Consider the following 18,865-nt stretch of genomic DNA (forward strand, 5'->3'; position numbering starts at 1 on the left):
ACTCAAGCAAGATTGCTTTTTCCATATAAAAATGTGCCATAATACAATATGCTGTGCCTGGAAACTTGTATTTAAATTGAGATTAAATGAGCTGTAGCCCTAATCTTTTGTTAAATTAGACAATCCTTAACAATGGGGAGTTCTTTTAAATTGAAACTTGATTCTTGTTTTGAATTTTCTTAAATTGTTATATATCTATACGAAAACCAAGGTTTCATTACTGGATTTAGTGGTATTAATGTGATGTTTAACTAGAAAACAAGTTCTAAAATATTTTTAGTTCTGTCCTCAGTGTGGGTATTAATCCCAGTCCTGTCCTTTTCACAGACCTGTGCATATCTATTACTACCTAAGTCTTTATTACTGCCTCTGGTTTCTGCCATCTGTTTAATTTAGGAAATTATAATCTAATATTATTGAAAAGAGAAGTTGTTGCTTTGGTTTTAAGTTTCTAGATCCAAATCATTCCTTTGTTCCAGAACCTTTAGTATGGCATTTTAGGCTCTTCACAAGTGGGCTTTAAACACATCAGCAACTAGTCGCCTGGTTTCCCATCCTCCTACAGCGCCTTTGGCTGTAGCCATGCTGGTCTCACATACCTGCAGTGCGCTTTTTTGTTTTGTCTCATTCTTCAGCTTTGTGGTTCCTTTCCCTGCTTTGTCTCAGTAGCTCAGAATCTGGCTGGTTCACCTGTTAAAAACTGGAGTGTTCACAAAGCCTTCCTTGAGTGCCCGGATCAGAATCCATTTCTCTGTCTTTTTAGTTTTCTGCTTGTTGCCCCCACAGGATTGTGAGCACCTTGAAGGCAAGAACTATTCTCATATTTGAATTTCAGTTCACATAAACATTCCCTAAGTCCTGGGATACCAGTGTCTTCTCACTCTCATTTCATTTTGATAAGGATTTTTGTTGTTTGGGTTTTTTTTTGTTGTTGTTGTTGGAGTAAGGGAGAATAACAGATTCTGTGGTTCTAATAGGAATTAGCTTAATCTTGTTGATTCTGGGTATTGTTTTTTTCCATCTTTCTATGTAGTGAAGGAGTTACATAGTATATATGTAAAATCTGTGACCTTGTAGTCCAGGCTGCTCAATGTCTCACTTGGTTGAATTATTGTTTGTAAGTGTAAGTTTGAGTTATTGAGTGAGGAATTGAGTAATTTCTTCTTAGCAAGTGTCTGAAAGATGAGATACCGTGTTCAACTGGAAGATTAAATGATATTTTACTTTTGTAAAAATTTCTCAAATGTCACATCCATGGGGTGGTACTGATGGTGGAGCCCAGAGAAACCTGCAGGTTCCAGCTGTCAAATCTCATACGTATATTAAGAACAGAGAAATCATTTAACTCTGATGGTTGGAATAAGAATCTTATCCTTCATTTGGCCCAGTAGGTCATATACTAGACCTTTAGAGAAGGAATTATCTTCATGTATTACTTGGCTCTCCAGTATTTAATTTTTACATGGCTATGATAACATAAATGTTTATGGATTTTTAACTTTAGAATAATTATTAATTTTAGATAAGGCATCTAAGACTTATATTTCTAAAACTGAATGAAAAAGCGTTATATTCTTGTTTGAAGAAACGTGGTCTAGGTTTGGTGAGATTATTAAATTAATTTTGATGCCAGGAAACATATAATTTGAATTAATATAATATGGGCTCCAGGTTAAAATGCACTAAAGTGATATGACAGTTAGATCCCATATGTGATCCTAGACTGGATTCTTTGTAGAGGTTAAAAAAAAAATACTTTTAAAGGATATAATTGGGTCTTTTGACCAAATTGGAATATAAAAGGTAGATTAAAGTGCTATATCAATGTTAAATTTCCTGAATTTGAAAACTAGTGCTGTGGTTGTATACGAGATTATTTTTGTTCTTAGGAAGTGTACACTGAAGTAGTAAGGGGTAAATAGTCTGGGTATATACAACTCTTTTTTAAGTGGTTCAGCAAAAATAAGTAATGTGTGTATGTATGTATGCACACACGTATATGTGCATGTGTGTATATATGTATATATTTACACACACACACACACACACAATTGTGGGAACTATCCTATCCAAAGAGGACAATGGTGGGAACTGTCCTATCCAAATTCTTTGTATGTAATGGACTATCTTACTTAATGAATGATTTAACAAGTGCTTATTTCTATATGCCAGTAACTATACTAAGCACAATATATGCACTATCTTTTAATCCTAGCAACTCTTTGATGCGGCTGTTATTCTTGTTTTGCAGATAAAGAACAGAGGGTCAGAGAGATAGCATGACTTGCCCTCCAGGTCATAGTTAGTATATGGCAGACTTAGGAATCATATCTTATCTGCCCTCAGAGCCATTGCTCTACATTCTTGATTGTTTTCTTGAACGAAGTCATTATCTTCACACTCTGTCTTAGGTTAAATAAAAATTCTTTGTGCAATATTATTTTGAGTTTCTTTTCTTTTTAAAACTTTTATTTATTTAAATGTGTTTTTCCAGGACCCATCGGCTCCAAGTCAAGTAACTGTTTCAATCTAGTTGTGGAGGGCGCAGCTCACAGTGGCCCATGTGGTGATCGAACCGACAACCTTGTTGTTAAGAGTACCGCGCTCTAACCAACTGAGCTAACCAGCCGCCCTTTGAGTTTCTTTTTTAAAAACTTTTGTAAAAAAGTTTGTTTTCCTAATTACAAATGTAAAGTAATTCTAAAAGCATAAAAACTCAAACTCCTTACTCCTGCTTTGTCAACAATCATTTTTCTGTACATGTAGAAACATGCTTCATAACTAATACAACTTATTCATATGCATATTTTTATTTTAACCTTTTAAATTACAGAACATTAAAACTTCTACCAAGTTGATAACTGTGTTGGTGAATTATTTTTCATAAATATAAGAGAAAGTATTTGTAGTCTTTGGCAATAATCATATACTTCTAAAAAAGTATGTATCTTTTCACCAGTAAATTTATTTCCATGAATCAGTGCTGCAGAAATAATGACTTAATGCAGAAAAATGGACAAGGATAGTTATTACAGCTTTTTTGATTATAATAGAAAAATGGAAATAACCTGAATGTCTCAGCAATTGAATGGTTAAGTTTATGGTTTGTGATAACATAGTGGAATACTGAACTGCCATCTGAAGGTATGGGCTGACACCTTCAAAAAAGAAGGATTTGATACATTAATTGAAGAAAAAAGTTGCAGAACAATGAATACATTATGATTCTTCCCCTCTCACTTTTTTTGTAGATTGTGTCTTTGTATATGCACAGACAAGTGTCTGGACAGAATTATAAATTAGTTAACATTGGTTGTACTTACATGTAGGTAAAGAACAGCAATGAGTGAGGAGGGAACTCCCTCTTACTTAAAAAATAACAAATTTATTGAGATATAACTCAGATAATTTACATTCAACCCATTGAAAGTATGTAGTTCAGTAGTTCAGTATATTCACGGTGTTGTGTAAGCATCACCAGTTAGTTTTATCACTTCAAAAAGAAACTTCACGCTCTTTACCTATCACCCCCTTTACCTTTCATCTCCCCCAGACCTAAGTAACCACTAATCCACTTTCTATCTCTATAAATTTCCCTGTTCTGGACATTTCGTGTAATGGAGTCATATGATATGTAGTCTTTTGTGATTGGCTTCTTTTATTTAGCATAATATGTCCAAGGTTCATCCACATTGAAGCATATAAGTACTTCATTCTTTTTATGGCTTAATAATAATCCATTTTGGATATACAACATTTTGTTTATCCATTCAGCCGTCAGTGGACATTTGGGTTATTTCTACCTTTTGACTCTTTTGAATAATGCATGTTTAAGTTTTTGTGTGGATGTGTGTTTTTGTCTCTCTCTGGTAAATACATAGGAGTGGAATTGCTAGGACAGATGGTAACTCTATGTTTAATTGTTTGAGGAACTCTCAGGCTATTTTCCAAAGAGGTTGCACTGTTTAACATTCCCACCAGCAGTGTATGAGAATAATTGTTTACTTTTTACACCTGTATTTTAAAATTTCTTAGACTAACAGTAATGGCTTAGTTCTTCCTTTTGTGGTGATAGTATAATTATCACTCTGGGAGCCACATTTTGCACGTCAGTTGCTGAATATCTCATAAGGATTGGTCATATCTGCTATTTGTAGATTTTTTTATAAGGCCCCTCAGCAGCTGCTTGATTCATGTTGGTTGCAGTTACCCATGGTCTTGGCTTTTTCTTAAGATCTTGGACTTCCTATAGAAAGTTTATCTTTCCTCAGATGCTTAAAACAGTACCTCTTACTTTGAACTATTTGTATATGTTTTCTTGTTTCCCCTCCTGACCATGAAGTCTTTAATCTTTCTTAGCCCCCACATCTAGGCCTTTACATATTGTCAGTTGTATTCCAGCATACCTTTCACACGCTATGCTTTTACTTTGTACTGCCTCCATTCTAAATCAAGCCACCTTCTCCTTCTTGTAATTCTTGATTCTGTCTTTATTCTTTTTGTTCTCTAATCCAGTTACTACACAGTAGCCAGAATGATCTTAAAATCAAATCATGTCACTCTGCTGTTTAAAACGTGGCAGTGGCTCCCTGTTGTACTTGGAATATAGTCTATACTCCTTAGTATTTGCATGATCTTTCTTGTACACTTTCTCTTAAAGTTTCTTCAACTTGAAGTTGAACCACTCTTCTTTCTGACTCAGTACATTTTAGCCATACTGCTTTCCTCCTTTTAATCCTTCAGAAATGCCAGTCTTTCTTGTGTCAGGAGCATATGCTGTTTGTTCCCTATATCAGAAACTTGCCTTGCCTCACAGAGAGGTCTTTTCTGACCACCTTTTCTAAAGTAGTACTCCCGTACCCCGTCTCCTACCCCTAGTCTCTGTCTCAGCGTCCGGTTTGTGTCCTTCATCACATTTAGCACAATGTTTTTCTCTCTCCCACGCTGGAATATGAGCTCTGTAGTGCAGAAACAAGCATAATGTCATACTGTCTGACACGTACTAGGTTCAACACGTACTAATATTGACTGACTGACTGACTAAAGCTGCAGCACACCATATTGGAGTCTTTATTTGATGTAGAAATAGAAGGTGTCATTTCTTGGTAATGACTTTAAATTGATTGAGACTGTAATCCTCAGTGGCAAATCTTTGTCTTGGTATTTCTGTACTCATTACAAAATTGGGGGGCGGCCGATTAGCTCAGTTGGTTAGAATGTGGTGATTATAACACCAAGGTTGTCGGTTCGATCCCCGCATGGGCCACTGTGAGCTGCACCCTCCACAGCTAGATTGAAACAACTACTTGACTTGGAGCTGATGGGTCCTGGAAAAACACACTTGAAAATAAATAAATAAATAAAACAAAAAGGTTGGAAAAAAAATTGGACTTGACTGGGAAGATAGCTAATGGGGATATATCTGCTGTTCAAGAGTTTACTTTGTAAATGGAATTTGATTTCTAGTTCAAGTGTCACTACAGGTGAATATATTTCAGTTGGGATTGCTAACTCTGTGAAGCCTGTGAAAGTTTTTTGTTTTTTTTTTCAATTTTGCTAAAGAAAATCTTAAAAGACACAATGCATATTGATATGTTTACTGTATAAACCACTGGTTTTCTGACAGCTAAAATGTTGACTGTTTAAATTAGTTCTTCAATAACTGGGGGTTTTGAGGTAGAAGAACTATTATGTTAAGAAAAACTTATGTGAAAATTTCAAGAGTATAAAAGTAGAGAAAATAGTTTAATAAATTTCCATTTACTTATCTCATTGGGATTCAAATATTATCAACTCATGGCCCATTCAGTTTCATAGATACTCTTGCTCATTCTGCTTAGCACTTAATCTGTATGTATTTCAATTACATATGTAAAAGAAACTTAAAAACATAACCCCACCCATAACCACAATAACATTGTCAATTATACAGAAAATTAATAGTTCCTTAATATCATCAAATATTTAGTATGTGGTCCAATTTCCCTAAATGTCTCAACTTATTTTTATACTTTCAATCAGGATGCAGATAAGAGCTATGTATTATAGTTGGTTGACATGTCACTTAAGTCTCTTTTAATCTATAGGTTTCCCTTCCATCTCTCTCTTGTCTTGCAGTTTGCTTAAAGAATCTGGGTTACTTTCCTGTAGTTTTCCATAGCCTAGATCATTATTTGCATCCTATATTTCATTAGCAGTTGTAAAATGGTGATACCTATTTCTGTCTTTCCTTCTTCATGTATTAGATGGTATATTCCCCTCATCAACTACTTGATTGTACAGATGTTCAGTTTGTATAGGAAAAACAGGATAAATACTAATTCTTTCCTCTTATTTTTACCAGTTTTCAAAAATAAGCAGTTGGTTATCTAGCATCCTCCAGTGGTGACCAATGAGAGAGAGAGAATCATTATGAACTCATAGTCAAGTACTGGGTTGGTGCAAAAGTAATTGCGATTTTTGCAATTATTTTTAACCTTTTAAACTGCAATTACTTTTGCACCAACCTAATATATTGAAACTCAGTCCATTGCACTTATTATCAGTGAGTGTGTTCAGGTTGGCTCCCTAGTCTTTTTGACATACTCTTAGTAGTCTTTGATACTTTCCTTGCTTTCCAATTTAATAATATGTTCCAGAATCAGCTTACATATCACCTGCTCCAGACTGGGAAATGGCTATTTCTCAGGAGCCATGGCTCCTTTTAAGGGGGGTCTTTAGAGAACATAGCCTAGATGATTAGAATGCTCATTGCTGCTGGATTGGCCCCAAAACTTTTTGCGGTAAGATTAGCTTTAGTATTTCATGAAGAGTTTGATTATATTCATATTCTTCACATACATTTTTTTATTGAGCTGTCATTCACATCACATAAAACTCACCCTTTTGAAGAATGCATTTCCGGAGTTTTTAATATTGTATTTCCCCTAAAATAAGATTGGGTCTTATATTAATTTTTGCTCCAAAAGATGCATTAGGGCTATTTTCAGGGGATGTCTTATTTTTTCATGTACAACAATCTACATTTATTTATGTACAGTTTACATTTATTCATTTATTCATGTACAAAAATTACATTTATTCAAATATAATTGTGTCATCTTCTTCTGGAACATCGTCATAACTCTCGAAACCCCGAATTCCGACTTGAATTTCTTGCGACTCTGTTTTCTGTAGAACCATTGGCCCCAATCCAGCAATAGAGCTCTCCTTAAACGAGTACTTCTTGTCCATGTAGCTCGTAGTGCATTGGCAACACAGCTGTCAGTGATTTTATCCCATGAATTCTTCACCCAAGTCATGACTTCTTGCAGGCTAGGTGTCACAAAGTTTCCACGCTGATTTCTCTCCATTCTATTTTCAATGTAGTCATTGATTTCCACGCACAAATGGTCCTTGAATGGCTTGTTTATTGGAATAGCAAGAGTCTGGAGATAGGCAGTCATTCCTGCAGGAATCATTATTTGATATATTCCTCTCTCTGCAAGGAAATTCTTCATGTCTTTAGCACGGTGAGTGCTGGCTGATTCCCAGACTAGCAGACCTCTTTGGCCACCTCGCAAAACAAGTGGCAGCATTAGATTGACTCACTTCCTTATAACTGCTTGTGTGCACCAGGCTTTTTCGGTTTCAGGAACATAAATGCCTGAAACACGTTCAACATTATCTTTCTTGCTCTTAGTGATGATAAAGGTGGGGCTTTCTTTCCATCCAGACGAATTGTCAAAATACAGGTAACACGTGCACTTTCGTAACGAATGGAGGGAATGTAGATTGATGAGGCACTCCCTGATCAATTGTCGCTTGATCTTTGGCCCATAAACACTGCAGTTTCATCCATAGCAATCATGTTGGAGAGTTGGTATTTAGAAAAGTTGATGCCATCAACAAAGGACTTGAATGCAAGTGCAGGTTTAATAACTTCAGTATCTTCCAGCTTGAACAGTGTGGTCGATCTTCTTAGAGAGAGTTCATATTGCTGAAGGAAGCCATCCAGTCAGTGTTGTGATGCTTTGAATTCTTCTGGGGATATTGCTACTGTGGTGCCATTGCAAGGGCAAATGCTGGAATATCAGTCCTGCGCACAGCCAAAGTGTTTGCTTTCCTGACAGCAATCTATTCACAGATGATGTCTTCCAGCTCAGGAAATACAATTGCCAACCTGATCCACACTTGCGCTTCTAGCATTTCCCTCAACCACCTCTTGACTGAGGTTATCGTACTCTGCTCGCCATTTTTGGACCATTCGGAGATCCAACTTCTCTTTGCAGAAAGCCTTAAGATTCTTGCCCCAGGAGTCCTCCACAATTCCTTTCTTGTACTCGACAGAATAGTTCTTTCTTTTTGCACTCATCTTATCTGGGGGGCAAAATATTATTCCCTTTAAATCTACCATTAAATCAGGTGTTAATTGAAGACTTAACGAGACAGGAGTGGCAACAAAAATGTTAAGAATGATGGTCCACACAAAAGCGAGGAAAAATTGCAAGCACCAAAATTCAGAAAACGTTCCTTTATTTCACACGAGTGCATTAAGTATGTCCGTTACAACACATGACGTATTGAATTATGAAGATTCATATTAGACACAACTACGTCCATTCGTTATCAGGTGCGCATGTTATTGGTGCGTTGTGTCTGTACTCTGATTGGTCATTAGACAAGTCTCGAGTTCATCTGTTTACAGAGTCATTTACCTCTTGACCATAGGCGCCTGCTTGGGTATTTACAAATAATTATAATTTACATTATCATTTATTTTAAGTATTAATGTCAATATTTATATTTAATTACATATTAATATTCTTTTATAATTGAACACATCCGTCGTGTGTTGCAACAGATGTTCTAAATGCGTCCATCTGGCTGACAATGTTAACTGGGCCTTATTTTTGGGGTAGGGCTTGTATTACGAGAATCCTGAAAAATCATGCTAGGGCTTATTTTACAGTTAGGTCTTATTTTTTGGGAAATGCGGTATGTATATAATGTACTAAACACCACCATTATGTATTTCCAGAACATTTTCATCACCCTGCAAAGATACCCTGTACCCATGAACAGTTTACTCCATATTTTTTCCTCAGCCTAACCACTGACAACCACTAATCTACTTTCTATCTCTGTGGATTTACCTATTCTGGACATTTCACATAAATGGAATTGTACAATATGTTATCTTTTGTGCCTGACTTCTTTCACTTAGCATAGTGTTTTCATAGTTCACCCATATTGTGTCATGTATTTTAGTCCATTTTACTGCTGAATAATATTCCATTGTATGGATATGCCATATTTTGTTTATTCATTCATCAGTTGATGGACATTGGATTTGAACATTTGGGTTGTTTTTCACTTTTTGGCTATTATGAATAATGCTGCTGCGAACATTTGTGTGGACATGTTTTCAGTTTTCTTGGATATACCCTGGAGTGGAATTGATAGCTCATATGGTGACTGTGTAATTTTTAAAGAATTGGCAAACTCTTTAAAGAATTGGCAAATATTTCACATTCCCACCAACAATGTATGAGTGTTTCAAGTTCTCCACATTGTTGACATAAATATCCTCATCACTGGAATTGCATTTTGAGTTCTCTGTTTTGCAAAACATATTAAATTCACTTTTATTTAAGTTGTTTAAGATATAGCAGTTCGAATGTGTATGATGCTGTCATTAGAAACACAATTCTAAAACACATACCTTTGCAAAAACATTAGGACAGTTTCTTCTTTTTTTTTTTAGATTTACCTAGTAGGTGTTTCTTAGTAAAATTAAGTTCCATGACTTTTTGTTCCTTTAAAATCTAGAATAGTGCCTGGAATATAATAGGTATTGAATAAATATTTATTGAAATAATAAATGAGATAATTTTATGCTAATTGGTATTCTTGAGCTAGGTCAAATCACCAAGGTTTGTTTTGGGTTTGAAGAATGGTGAGAATGATGACTCTGGTTTGTTACTGAACCACTTAGTTCTTCCTAAACTTCCAGCCTCTAAACAATGGAGTATCCCAAACTACTGTCGTTGGTCTTCTGTACTTGCTCCCGAATTAACTGGCTTTAATGCCATCCACATACTTCTGTCTCTCACATTCATGTTAATATTGCTAGCTTCCATCTTCATTTCCAGGCTGGTTTATTCAACTCTCTTCATGGTATCATCAATTGGATATCTCATAGCCATCTTAACATGTCTAAAATGGAACCTCTGATTCCCTGTTCCCCCTCCTGTACCTCTTCATAAAGGAGGGAATCCATTTCTTTGTAGTGGTCTTCCATCATCAGTAAATGGGAATCCTTTCTTCCATTTGCTGAGGCCAAAACGTTTGACTTCTCTCTTTTCCTCTCATCTAATTCATTAGCTCAGATGCTGTGGGTGGTCATTTCAATATATATCCAGAATCCAGCAATATCCTACCACTTCCATCACTACTACTATGTAGTGATTATTGCCTTCTAACTGGTCTTTCTGCTTCTCCCTGTGCTCCTGACACTCCTCCCTCCCCCAACAGTCTGGTCTATTTCCACCCAGCAGCCAGCGCCATTCTTTATAGTAAGTTATTGCATGCCACCCTCTGCTCACAGCTGCACAAGGCTCCACATGTTCGGGGCCCTGCTGCTTCTTTGATGTTCTCTAGCCTCTCACTTACACTGCTCTGAAAGAGTTTACTTTGAGTGTTGAATCCCAGACTCCCCAAAATATCCTGTATTCATGGAAGTTTAGCAAACCAGAAATGCTGGCTTTGCGTGGAATTAACTTTTTTTTTTTTAAAGCAACTTCTTAAAGATCATCAAGCTCTTAGTAGCCTGTCTTTGCACTTCTAGTTGGGTATTATTCCCCCACCCCTTTTGTTGTTTTTAAAAACCTGGAAAAGGTATTATCAGCACAGTTTATGTGAATTTTCAGATGAGCATAGAATATTGGGGCAATGAGGCAATTTTTTCATATTTTGCTTAGTAAGCCAGTTTGATTCCCGTAGGTAGGGAGAATCCATTTGGAATTTACAGATAAAACATCCTGCGATATTACAAGAATATTGTTTTTGTGCTTGCAGGTTGGTTTTAATTATCATTGCTTTATTACTTTCATCCAAGGTTCATGACATTTTTCTATTACTATCAATGTTAGGAACATGAGCCTTTGTTCCATTTTTGCCCAAATAAGTTAGGACTGAGAGGATTTTCACAAAGGCATATGGAGTTTGGATTTGACTAGTGTGAACTGTCTGGGTAATAAACATTTTCTTCGCTGACTCTGGTCAGGTTTTTGGGTCTGTGTATATGCAGTTCCTTTAATTAGAGTGTGGCCAACTAGGGGGGAAATTGCCAATTTTGTCCCCTATTTTTTTTTTTTTTTTTAAAGATCCAAGCGTAAAAGAAAGAAAAGCTTTGGCAGACACTGAGGAAGGGACGGGATCTCTCCTCCTAATCTGGGCCTCCTGTCATGGTAAGTACAAGCAAATAACGAGAAAATTGGAATTGAACTCTATCCTTACAATTAAGTGAACATTAATACGTCCATAGTTCGCCATTTTTGTTCTTGTAAGAAGTCATTTTACTTTTCCTTTCCCATAGCTTTTTTTCTTGTCTCCTTTCTTTAATTATTTACTTAGTAGTAATGGAGTATTCTAGTGTATTAGACCCGTTTCATTGTATTAACTTTAATTCTGTGAGTTAGATACTCTCTCTTTTTAGTCAGATAGTAAGTGGAGTCAAGACCCATGATTCTTGGACTCCAGGTTTCTTATTCCTTTTCTAGGAAGCAAGATGTACTGAAAACTGTGTGTGTGTGTGTGTGTGTGTGTGTGTGTATGTGTGTATAGAGGAGAATTATGATATGGTCATACACATAATCTATGAATTTACCTTTCTGGATAGAAGCAATTTCCTACCTTCCCTGTTCTATTTAAGGCAGTATTTTTATCCCAAAGAAAGTGAGGGCAGCTCTGCATACCCTGCCTACATCTTTGACTAAAAAGAGCGTATTGAGGACATTTTAGTGACTTGAGGGTCCTTTAGGGCCCAGGCCCAGTCCAGGCAGAGAAGATGGAACAATGAGCCAGCAATATTTCTATCCTGAGAATACATAAATAGCGCTTTAAGGCTTAAAAAAGAGTGGTCCTCTGTAATATTGCCCTGCTTCTTTCTACCTTGTGATGTTTCCTAGATGCAAACTCTGTTTCATGCTGGTGCACAAAGAAGGAATTGAAAAGGCCATGTTAATTTCAAGCTTCATTAGGGACATGGTTGGAAAATGCTTTTCAAAATTAAAAACAAACTAAAACAGAAAAACTAGTTGTGTAGAAACGTCATATTAAAAGGAGGAGAAAGGTAACTGCTTTCATCTCAAGCTGGGCCAATGTTTTCTTCGTTTATGGACATAACTCTGTATCGTAGACCCAAACACTGATGAACTTTTAATGTTATTTCTCTAGACTATATTTTATTTTATGGCCTTTCTCACAGAGTTTTTAATGAATTGAAAAATGTATGCCTCATATTTATGTGGTATGTATGCCAGTGGTAATGAATAGCAAATGATGAGCGTGTGAAAGCCGCTCTGTCTGTACAGAGAGCTCATCCTTCACTGTGTACCACATAGCAGGCACCCGTGTGCTCCCCGTCCCAGTGCACTGAGGTCTCTGTGGTGCCCTATGGGCAGCCTTCTTGGTGGGCTCTGGAGATGCTTCATGGTGCCATAGTTGGGGAGCAGTATGGCCATGTATCTTCAGAAAAGTGTTTTGTTTTTTTTCATAAACCAGCATTATAACAGGTTTTTACAAATACTCTTTTACAATTCTACCGCCAGAACCCATGGTTGTATTTATTTCTAACTAGCCCAATGTCCATATGTATATTTTATGTAGTTGGAGTTAAAACATAATGAAGTTTCTTTTTAATCTAATTTCTAAATGAATTAAACATTTATCCATGGTTGATTCATTGGTTCCTAATGTTCATTTTACTATATATAACATTTTGCAAGTTGTTGAACTATTGATTTAATTAACATTAATTTTAATGTATTCTATTATTTTAGCAATTACCATGTTTCCCTGAAAATAAGACCTAGCGGGACAATCAGCTCTAATGCGTCTTTTGGGCCAAAAATTAATATAAGACCCGGTTTTATATTATAGTAAAATAAGACCGGGTCTTATATTAATTTTTGATCCAAAAGACGCATTAGAGCTGATTGTCCCGCTAGGTCTTATTTTCGGCGAAACACAGTAGGAAAATATGTTTTCATGTCATGTCATGGAAAATCTCAAGCTCTACAAAGGGAGACTAGAATAATGAACTCATATATATGAGCATATATGTCAGTCAGCAGCAGTAATCATCAATTCATGGCCATACTTGTTTTCTTCTGACTCCCTTACCCTCACCTCTTTGGATTATTTTGAAGCAAATCTCCAGCATTATCACAAGGGAAATTGTATTTTTAATGGCTTTCGAATACCAGTCTTGAGAATATAGTGACTGGAATTAACGATGGGACTCATAATTACTTTCACTTGTCCATTTTGGTAAGTCTTCCTACACACATTTCATTCTTAGTAGAGTTGTTTTTTTATCTTGGGGTGCTATATTTGAGTTTAGTTAATAGGCATTTTGACTTATGAACAGTCTCTGCTCCCCAAGTTCCTTAAATATTATCTCTAGTGTTGACTTCCCCTCTGAGGTATCGACTTGCCTCTCTTTATCAGCATACTTTAGCCAATAGCAGAAACTAGCCTGGAACTGTGTTGACAGGTCCCTTCACAAGATTTTTGTAGGTGACGCCACTGACCTCATGGAGCTGATGGAGACTAAAAAGTGTCCGATTCCACAATACCTGTGTTCCTCAGCAATACCAGGAAGTCCTCCATATGGAATACATTCTCTCTAGTGCTAATAAATGACTGTTTATAGCCTAGGAGAAATTTGTTTCCAAGCCTCTTATCAGGCCAACACTTGCCAGTTTATTACTTCCCTCTGTCTCCTTCCAACTCCTTACTCTATCAACCATCTCAAGTTTGGCCTCCTTTTTTACCTGTGAAATTCAGAAACTGTAATAAATTAGGCAGTTAATTCAATTTATGTTTAGTCAAATAATGTTTTTTAAAGCACCATTCTTCTAGAAAGTCAATGAGTAGTTAGTCCTAATGTTAATTAAATCCTTTGGGATTAAATACATTTTTATGTATAAGGGGGAAAAGTGAGTTCTGAAGCCTTTACAGGTACTGTGAACTGAGGCAGTCTTGAAAAAGAACATTTATTTGATTGGACTTTGAAAAATTATTATTTCACACTCTTGTATTGCTGGTCTGATTTTCAGTTCTCTTATGTTAAAAGCCATTCATTGCATTTTCAGTTTTCAGTAGCTACTTTGGTTGTATACATTGGTCTGGATTAGCACTCCACTGAATGTGCCAGCAAGAAGGAAATGGTATATAACATCTCTTGCTTTCTTTTTTTAAGCCTGTTATATTATTTCAATTCTGTGCTATTTAAAGGGCAGTAAAAAACTAGGAGTCACTTAAAGAAATAATGGGTACCTCTGTAAAATTCTACTGAAGAGAACAAAACGTTAGGCCTTATACATTCATGTGAGTTAAAAAGTGAATGTGATGCTGAGAGGCATATTAGTGTACCTTATGTAATAATTTTTAAAAGGGTGCTTTAATGTTTTCTAGCATTTTCTACCTGTCCTCTATTGGTTTATGAGAAAAATCTTCCTAAATTGAAGATTTCTCATATCTTTTCTCCTTAGTTCTAAGTGTAAATAATCAGTGTTCTTTTAGTAAGTCAAGAGCTACTTCTTAAGAATGGAAATAGAACTGGTTGAAGAGAAAACTAACACAGAAAAATGAGTACTTTTCAAATATGACTGTGTCCCTTATTATTCCTTCGCGCAGTCACTAAACTCAGGAAATGAGTGGAAAGGAATGTCAAAAGAAAAATTCTGCGATGTTTTAAATTACAGCAGCCTGAGAGTGAGAGAGATAGTTAACCAGTTAATAATAGCTGTGGGCCAACTAACAAGACTGCTCACATTCTTGAATGTAAGTTGGAGCTTTGAATCAACTTCCAGGTGTCTGTTGGTGGACCACCAGATGCCATAGCATCCTGCTTGAACTTTCAGGACTGTTGCCTCTCACCAATCAAAAGTAGAAAATATTTCTTCTTTACAGACAGTATACCCACCATAGAACTGCCCTGCTTCACCTTCTCCTATCCCCATCCCCCCATATCTGTATCCAGTGTAAATTCTTTCAAAACAAACTTACGTCTTTCTTTCCCAAAACATAATGTATTTTAAGTGCCAGTCAACTCCAGGATGGCGAGCGTGTTGCCTTCTCTACCTAGTGCTGCTGCTGCTGCTGGTTTAAACTTCATGCCCTGAGACCTGGTCCTTTCCTGGCATATGGCTTAATAAACCCTTTCTTTCAGAAAAGCTTTTGGCTGTGAAAGTCTTTGTTTGTTTGCTTAGCAGGGATAAAATGGAACAAACTGACATAAAACTCTTCTTCTAACAAGTTATTTGATGTTTATAGGAGTGGAGCCATTTTACAACATTTTACAAACCTTTTATACCCTAGGTAATTGTAATTATATTTTTGGAGGCTTGAAGCCAAGTCATATCTCTAAAATACACCAACTTCATTAAACTTTTTTTTTTGCTATAAAAAACTGAATAGATTTTTCTACTTTTGCTTTTGAAATTATTTGATTATCAGCTATAATTTGTTGACAATCATGGTGAATACCTAGCACTCCTAGGGAAGTGACATTTGTTTTCAAATATAACAAAAGTCTCTATTTAATAATGAATAAAGTTTTGTAATGTTTGGAGCATTTCATGAACCATTTATAAAATTGTTACAATTTTATTTGAAGCCACTAATTTCTTTCTACATTTTAAATATCAAACTTTTAAAAATGCCCTCAGAAAGCTTTTGCCTCAAGATAAAATGGCCCCTTACAGGGGAAGGAATGAGCCCAGTCTGCTAGTAAAAGATGCTGGTTTTATGGGTGGTAGATGGCTGAGTGATTGTTATTCAATCACTGTGTGGGTCTTCCTGTCATAGATTAGCCGTAGGAGAATGGTTTTAGAGAAAGCCTGACTTCAAAGGATACAGCTTTCATCGGTATTTACTATTGGAGTGCAGTAGAGCAGCGGTACTCCAGCTCTTTGTTGTGACGACCTCTTTTTACAGTCTTAACTTACTGAGGACCCCAAAGAGCTTTTGTTTTTGTGGGGTATGTTTGTCTATATTTACTATGTTAGAAATTAAAATGGAAAAAAATCTTTAGAATGTTCGTAAGTTCGTTTAAAAATAACAAACCTGTTAAATGTTAACAAAAATAACATTTTTGATAAAAGTAACTATTTCCTTGTCCAAAAATAATTAGTGTAAAGTGGCATCATTTTTATAGTTTTACAGATCTCTTTAATGTTTGGCTTAATAGATGATAGCTAGATTCTCGTATCTACTTCTGCATTCCATTTGTTACACTATGTTGTTTGAAATGTATGAAGTAGTAAATCCAGCCTTGTACAGATAAGTTAGAAAAGGGAAGTGTATTTTAATAGTTTTTTTCAGGTATTTGTGTATAGTCATCTTTATACTACACCAAAAGTTGATATGCAATAGTTCTTTAAAGGTTAGTTGCAATGTGGAACCTGAAACCATATATTTTTTATATTCTATTTTTATATTCTATTACGTTACAGCCCTTGGTCTGTCTTGCACTTTACATGGATCTTTCCATGAATGATTTCGTAACGTCATGCATTGGTCATTTTGAAAATAATGGCTCATCGAGTAAAGTAGATCTTCCAAATATAGACATATTTCACTATATAATTTCTTTCAAAAATCACATTTTAGTATCACCACTGATCTCATCAAAAAAATCTTAAGTATTGGGAAGCTTAAGTTTATGGTGGCAGATGACAGGTTTTCCAAAATTCTAATTTTCCAATAAAGGCTTTATCATTGGCAACTAATAATGTCATTTGGAGAAAACATCTGCCAGATGCCTACATCTGAATTACTGTAGTTTATCTGTCAGTGGTTCTTTCAATTAAAAATTGTGCCTAAATGGATTAAGAAGTCTAAATTACCAAATATAAAAAGAGTCACGAGGATTTAAAATACAGCATAGGGAGTATAGTCAGTAATACTGTAATAACTATGTATGCTGTCAGATGGGCACTAGACTTAGCAGGGTGATCACTTTGTAAGTTACATAAATGGCTAATCATTATATTATATATCTGAAACTAATATATTGTATGTCAACTGTAATGGAAAAATTAAGAAAAATTTTAAATGGTACTTAGTGAAAAAAGTGGTTAGTGCATTGTAGCTGAAACAGTTGCACAAGTGCTTTACCTTGAGATAACCATAATACTTTAGTGTGCAGCAGGAGTGTTTTATGTATATTTCTGATATAAAAAAAGACTTAAGGTTCAAGATTTAATAAAATTTATCATCTGTTTTCCTTGCTCTATCAAGAACTTTCTAAGTGAAATTGGTGCCTTGATTATACTAAGGTGTCAGCAGTTTTATCCACCAATTCTTTTTGCATTGTTAGTACAAGTGTCAATATAGTGAAAAAAAGCAAACAATGTCTTAGTATTATTGTGAAGGTGCCCCTGAAAGGGTCTCAGGATCTGTAGACCTCACTTTGAGAACTACAGTAGTAGAGTTATTAATATTATGATTTTATGATTAAGACTGCTCTTGGGTAAAACCTTAAGTGTTATTTATAGGTAGGATTTTTTTTCTCTCTGAGGAGATGTAAAGAATTCTTAGAATTGTGATAAGTAGCATATGCGGAAATATCCACTAATGGTTATAATTCTTAGTGCTGTCAGTTAAGCATGATATGGCTTTTGCTCTTACAAAGTTTGCTATGTAAATAGAGTCCATCATATTTTATACTCGTACTTTCCAATATATTGCTTTTCTCACCTGTCTTCCTGTACCATAAAAAGTCATTATGTAAACGACTACTTTTTTATACTAAGTTATGATTAGTTCCATTCGTGTGCCATTTAGATTAAAATTTATTGCTGCTGCTTTTGAAATTGCTTTAATAGAAATCTATTTTGTATTGTAAGACATATTGAACAAGGAATAGTGGTTTACACATGTTTTCATTTTGAGAAATTCAGTTAAGCTTACATTAAAAAAAAACACAAACTTTCTATTATAGAAATTTCATATATAACCAAAGTAGACACAATGGTGTAGTGAATCCCCACTTACCCAGTTTCGTCAGTTATCCGTCATGGACAATCCTATTTCATTTATGCCTCTCTCACTTTCTCCTTATCTTTCCCTCTCCAGTTATTTTGAAGCAAATTTGCCAGACATATCATTTTATTCTTAAATAATTCAGAATGTATCTTTCAAAAATAAGAATTTAAGGTTATAAATTAAAGAGAAAACAAAACCACCATATCTTGGTTTCTCTTAAAAGAAATGTACTAACAACTTACTAGTGCTTAATATAAGTATTCTTAATCTTTTTTTTTTTTTTGACATCAGTGTATTCTCTGATTATAGGTGCCTTAATATATTAGATGGAAGACTGAGGATGAATATTTTTTTCTTGAGTTTTCTGCGTGTTCACCTTGGTCACTGGACTCTCATTGTGATTACACTAATAAACATGGCAGGCAAACCAAATATGGATGACTAGGAGCTTTGAAATTACTTAAAGGTTTTGGGGTTTTTTCAGGATGAAGAGACTCGGCATAGCCTTGAGTGCATCCAGGCCAATCAGATCTTTCCAAGGAAGCAGCTGATCCGGGAGGATGAGAATCTTCAGGTAATTACAGGCCACTTTTGATTGTAAAATAGT

General features: G+C 35.5%; 1 protein-coding gene across 10 annotated transcripts in view; it reads left to right on the top strand.

Moving 5' to 3' along the window:
* MTMR3 (myotubularin related protein 3) overlaps nucleotides 1-18,865 on the top strand; it is a 127,753-nt gene that overhangs the window by 64,881 nt on the left and 44,007 nt on the right. For all 10 annotated transcript variants that reach the window (XM_033097667.1, XM_033097668.1, XM_033097666.1 and 7 more), the window contains 2 exons: nucleotides 11,367-11,450; nucleotides 18,743-18,832. In XM_033097667.1, the coding sequence (XP_032953558.1) occupies nucleotides 11,448-11,450; nucleotides 18,743-18,832 (93 nt within the window). In that variant the 5' untranslated portion in view covers nucleotides 11,367-11,447. The remainder of the gene's footprint in view (nucleotides 1-11,366; nucleotides 11,451-18,742; nucleotides 18,833-18,865) is intronic.

The sequence above is a fragment of the Rhinolophus ferrumequinum genome, chromosome 25 (assembly GCF_004115265.2).
Source record: "Rhinolophus ferrumequinum isolate MPI-CBG mRhiFer1 chromosome 25, mRhiFer1_v1.p, whole genome shotgun sequence".
Classification (NCBI taxonomy): Eukaryota; Metazoa; Chordata; class Mammalia; order Chiroptera; family Rhinolophidae; genus Rhinolophus; species Rhinolophus ferrumequinum.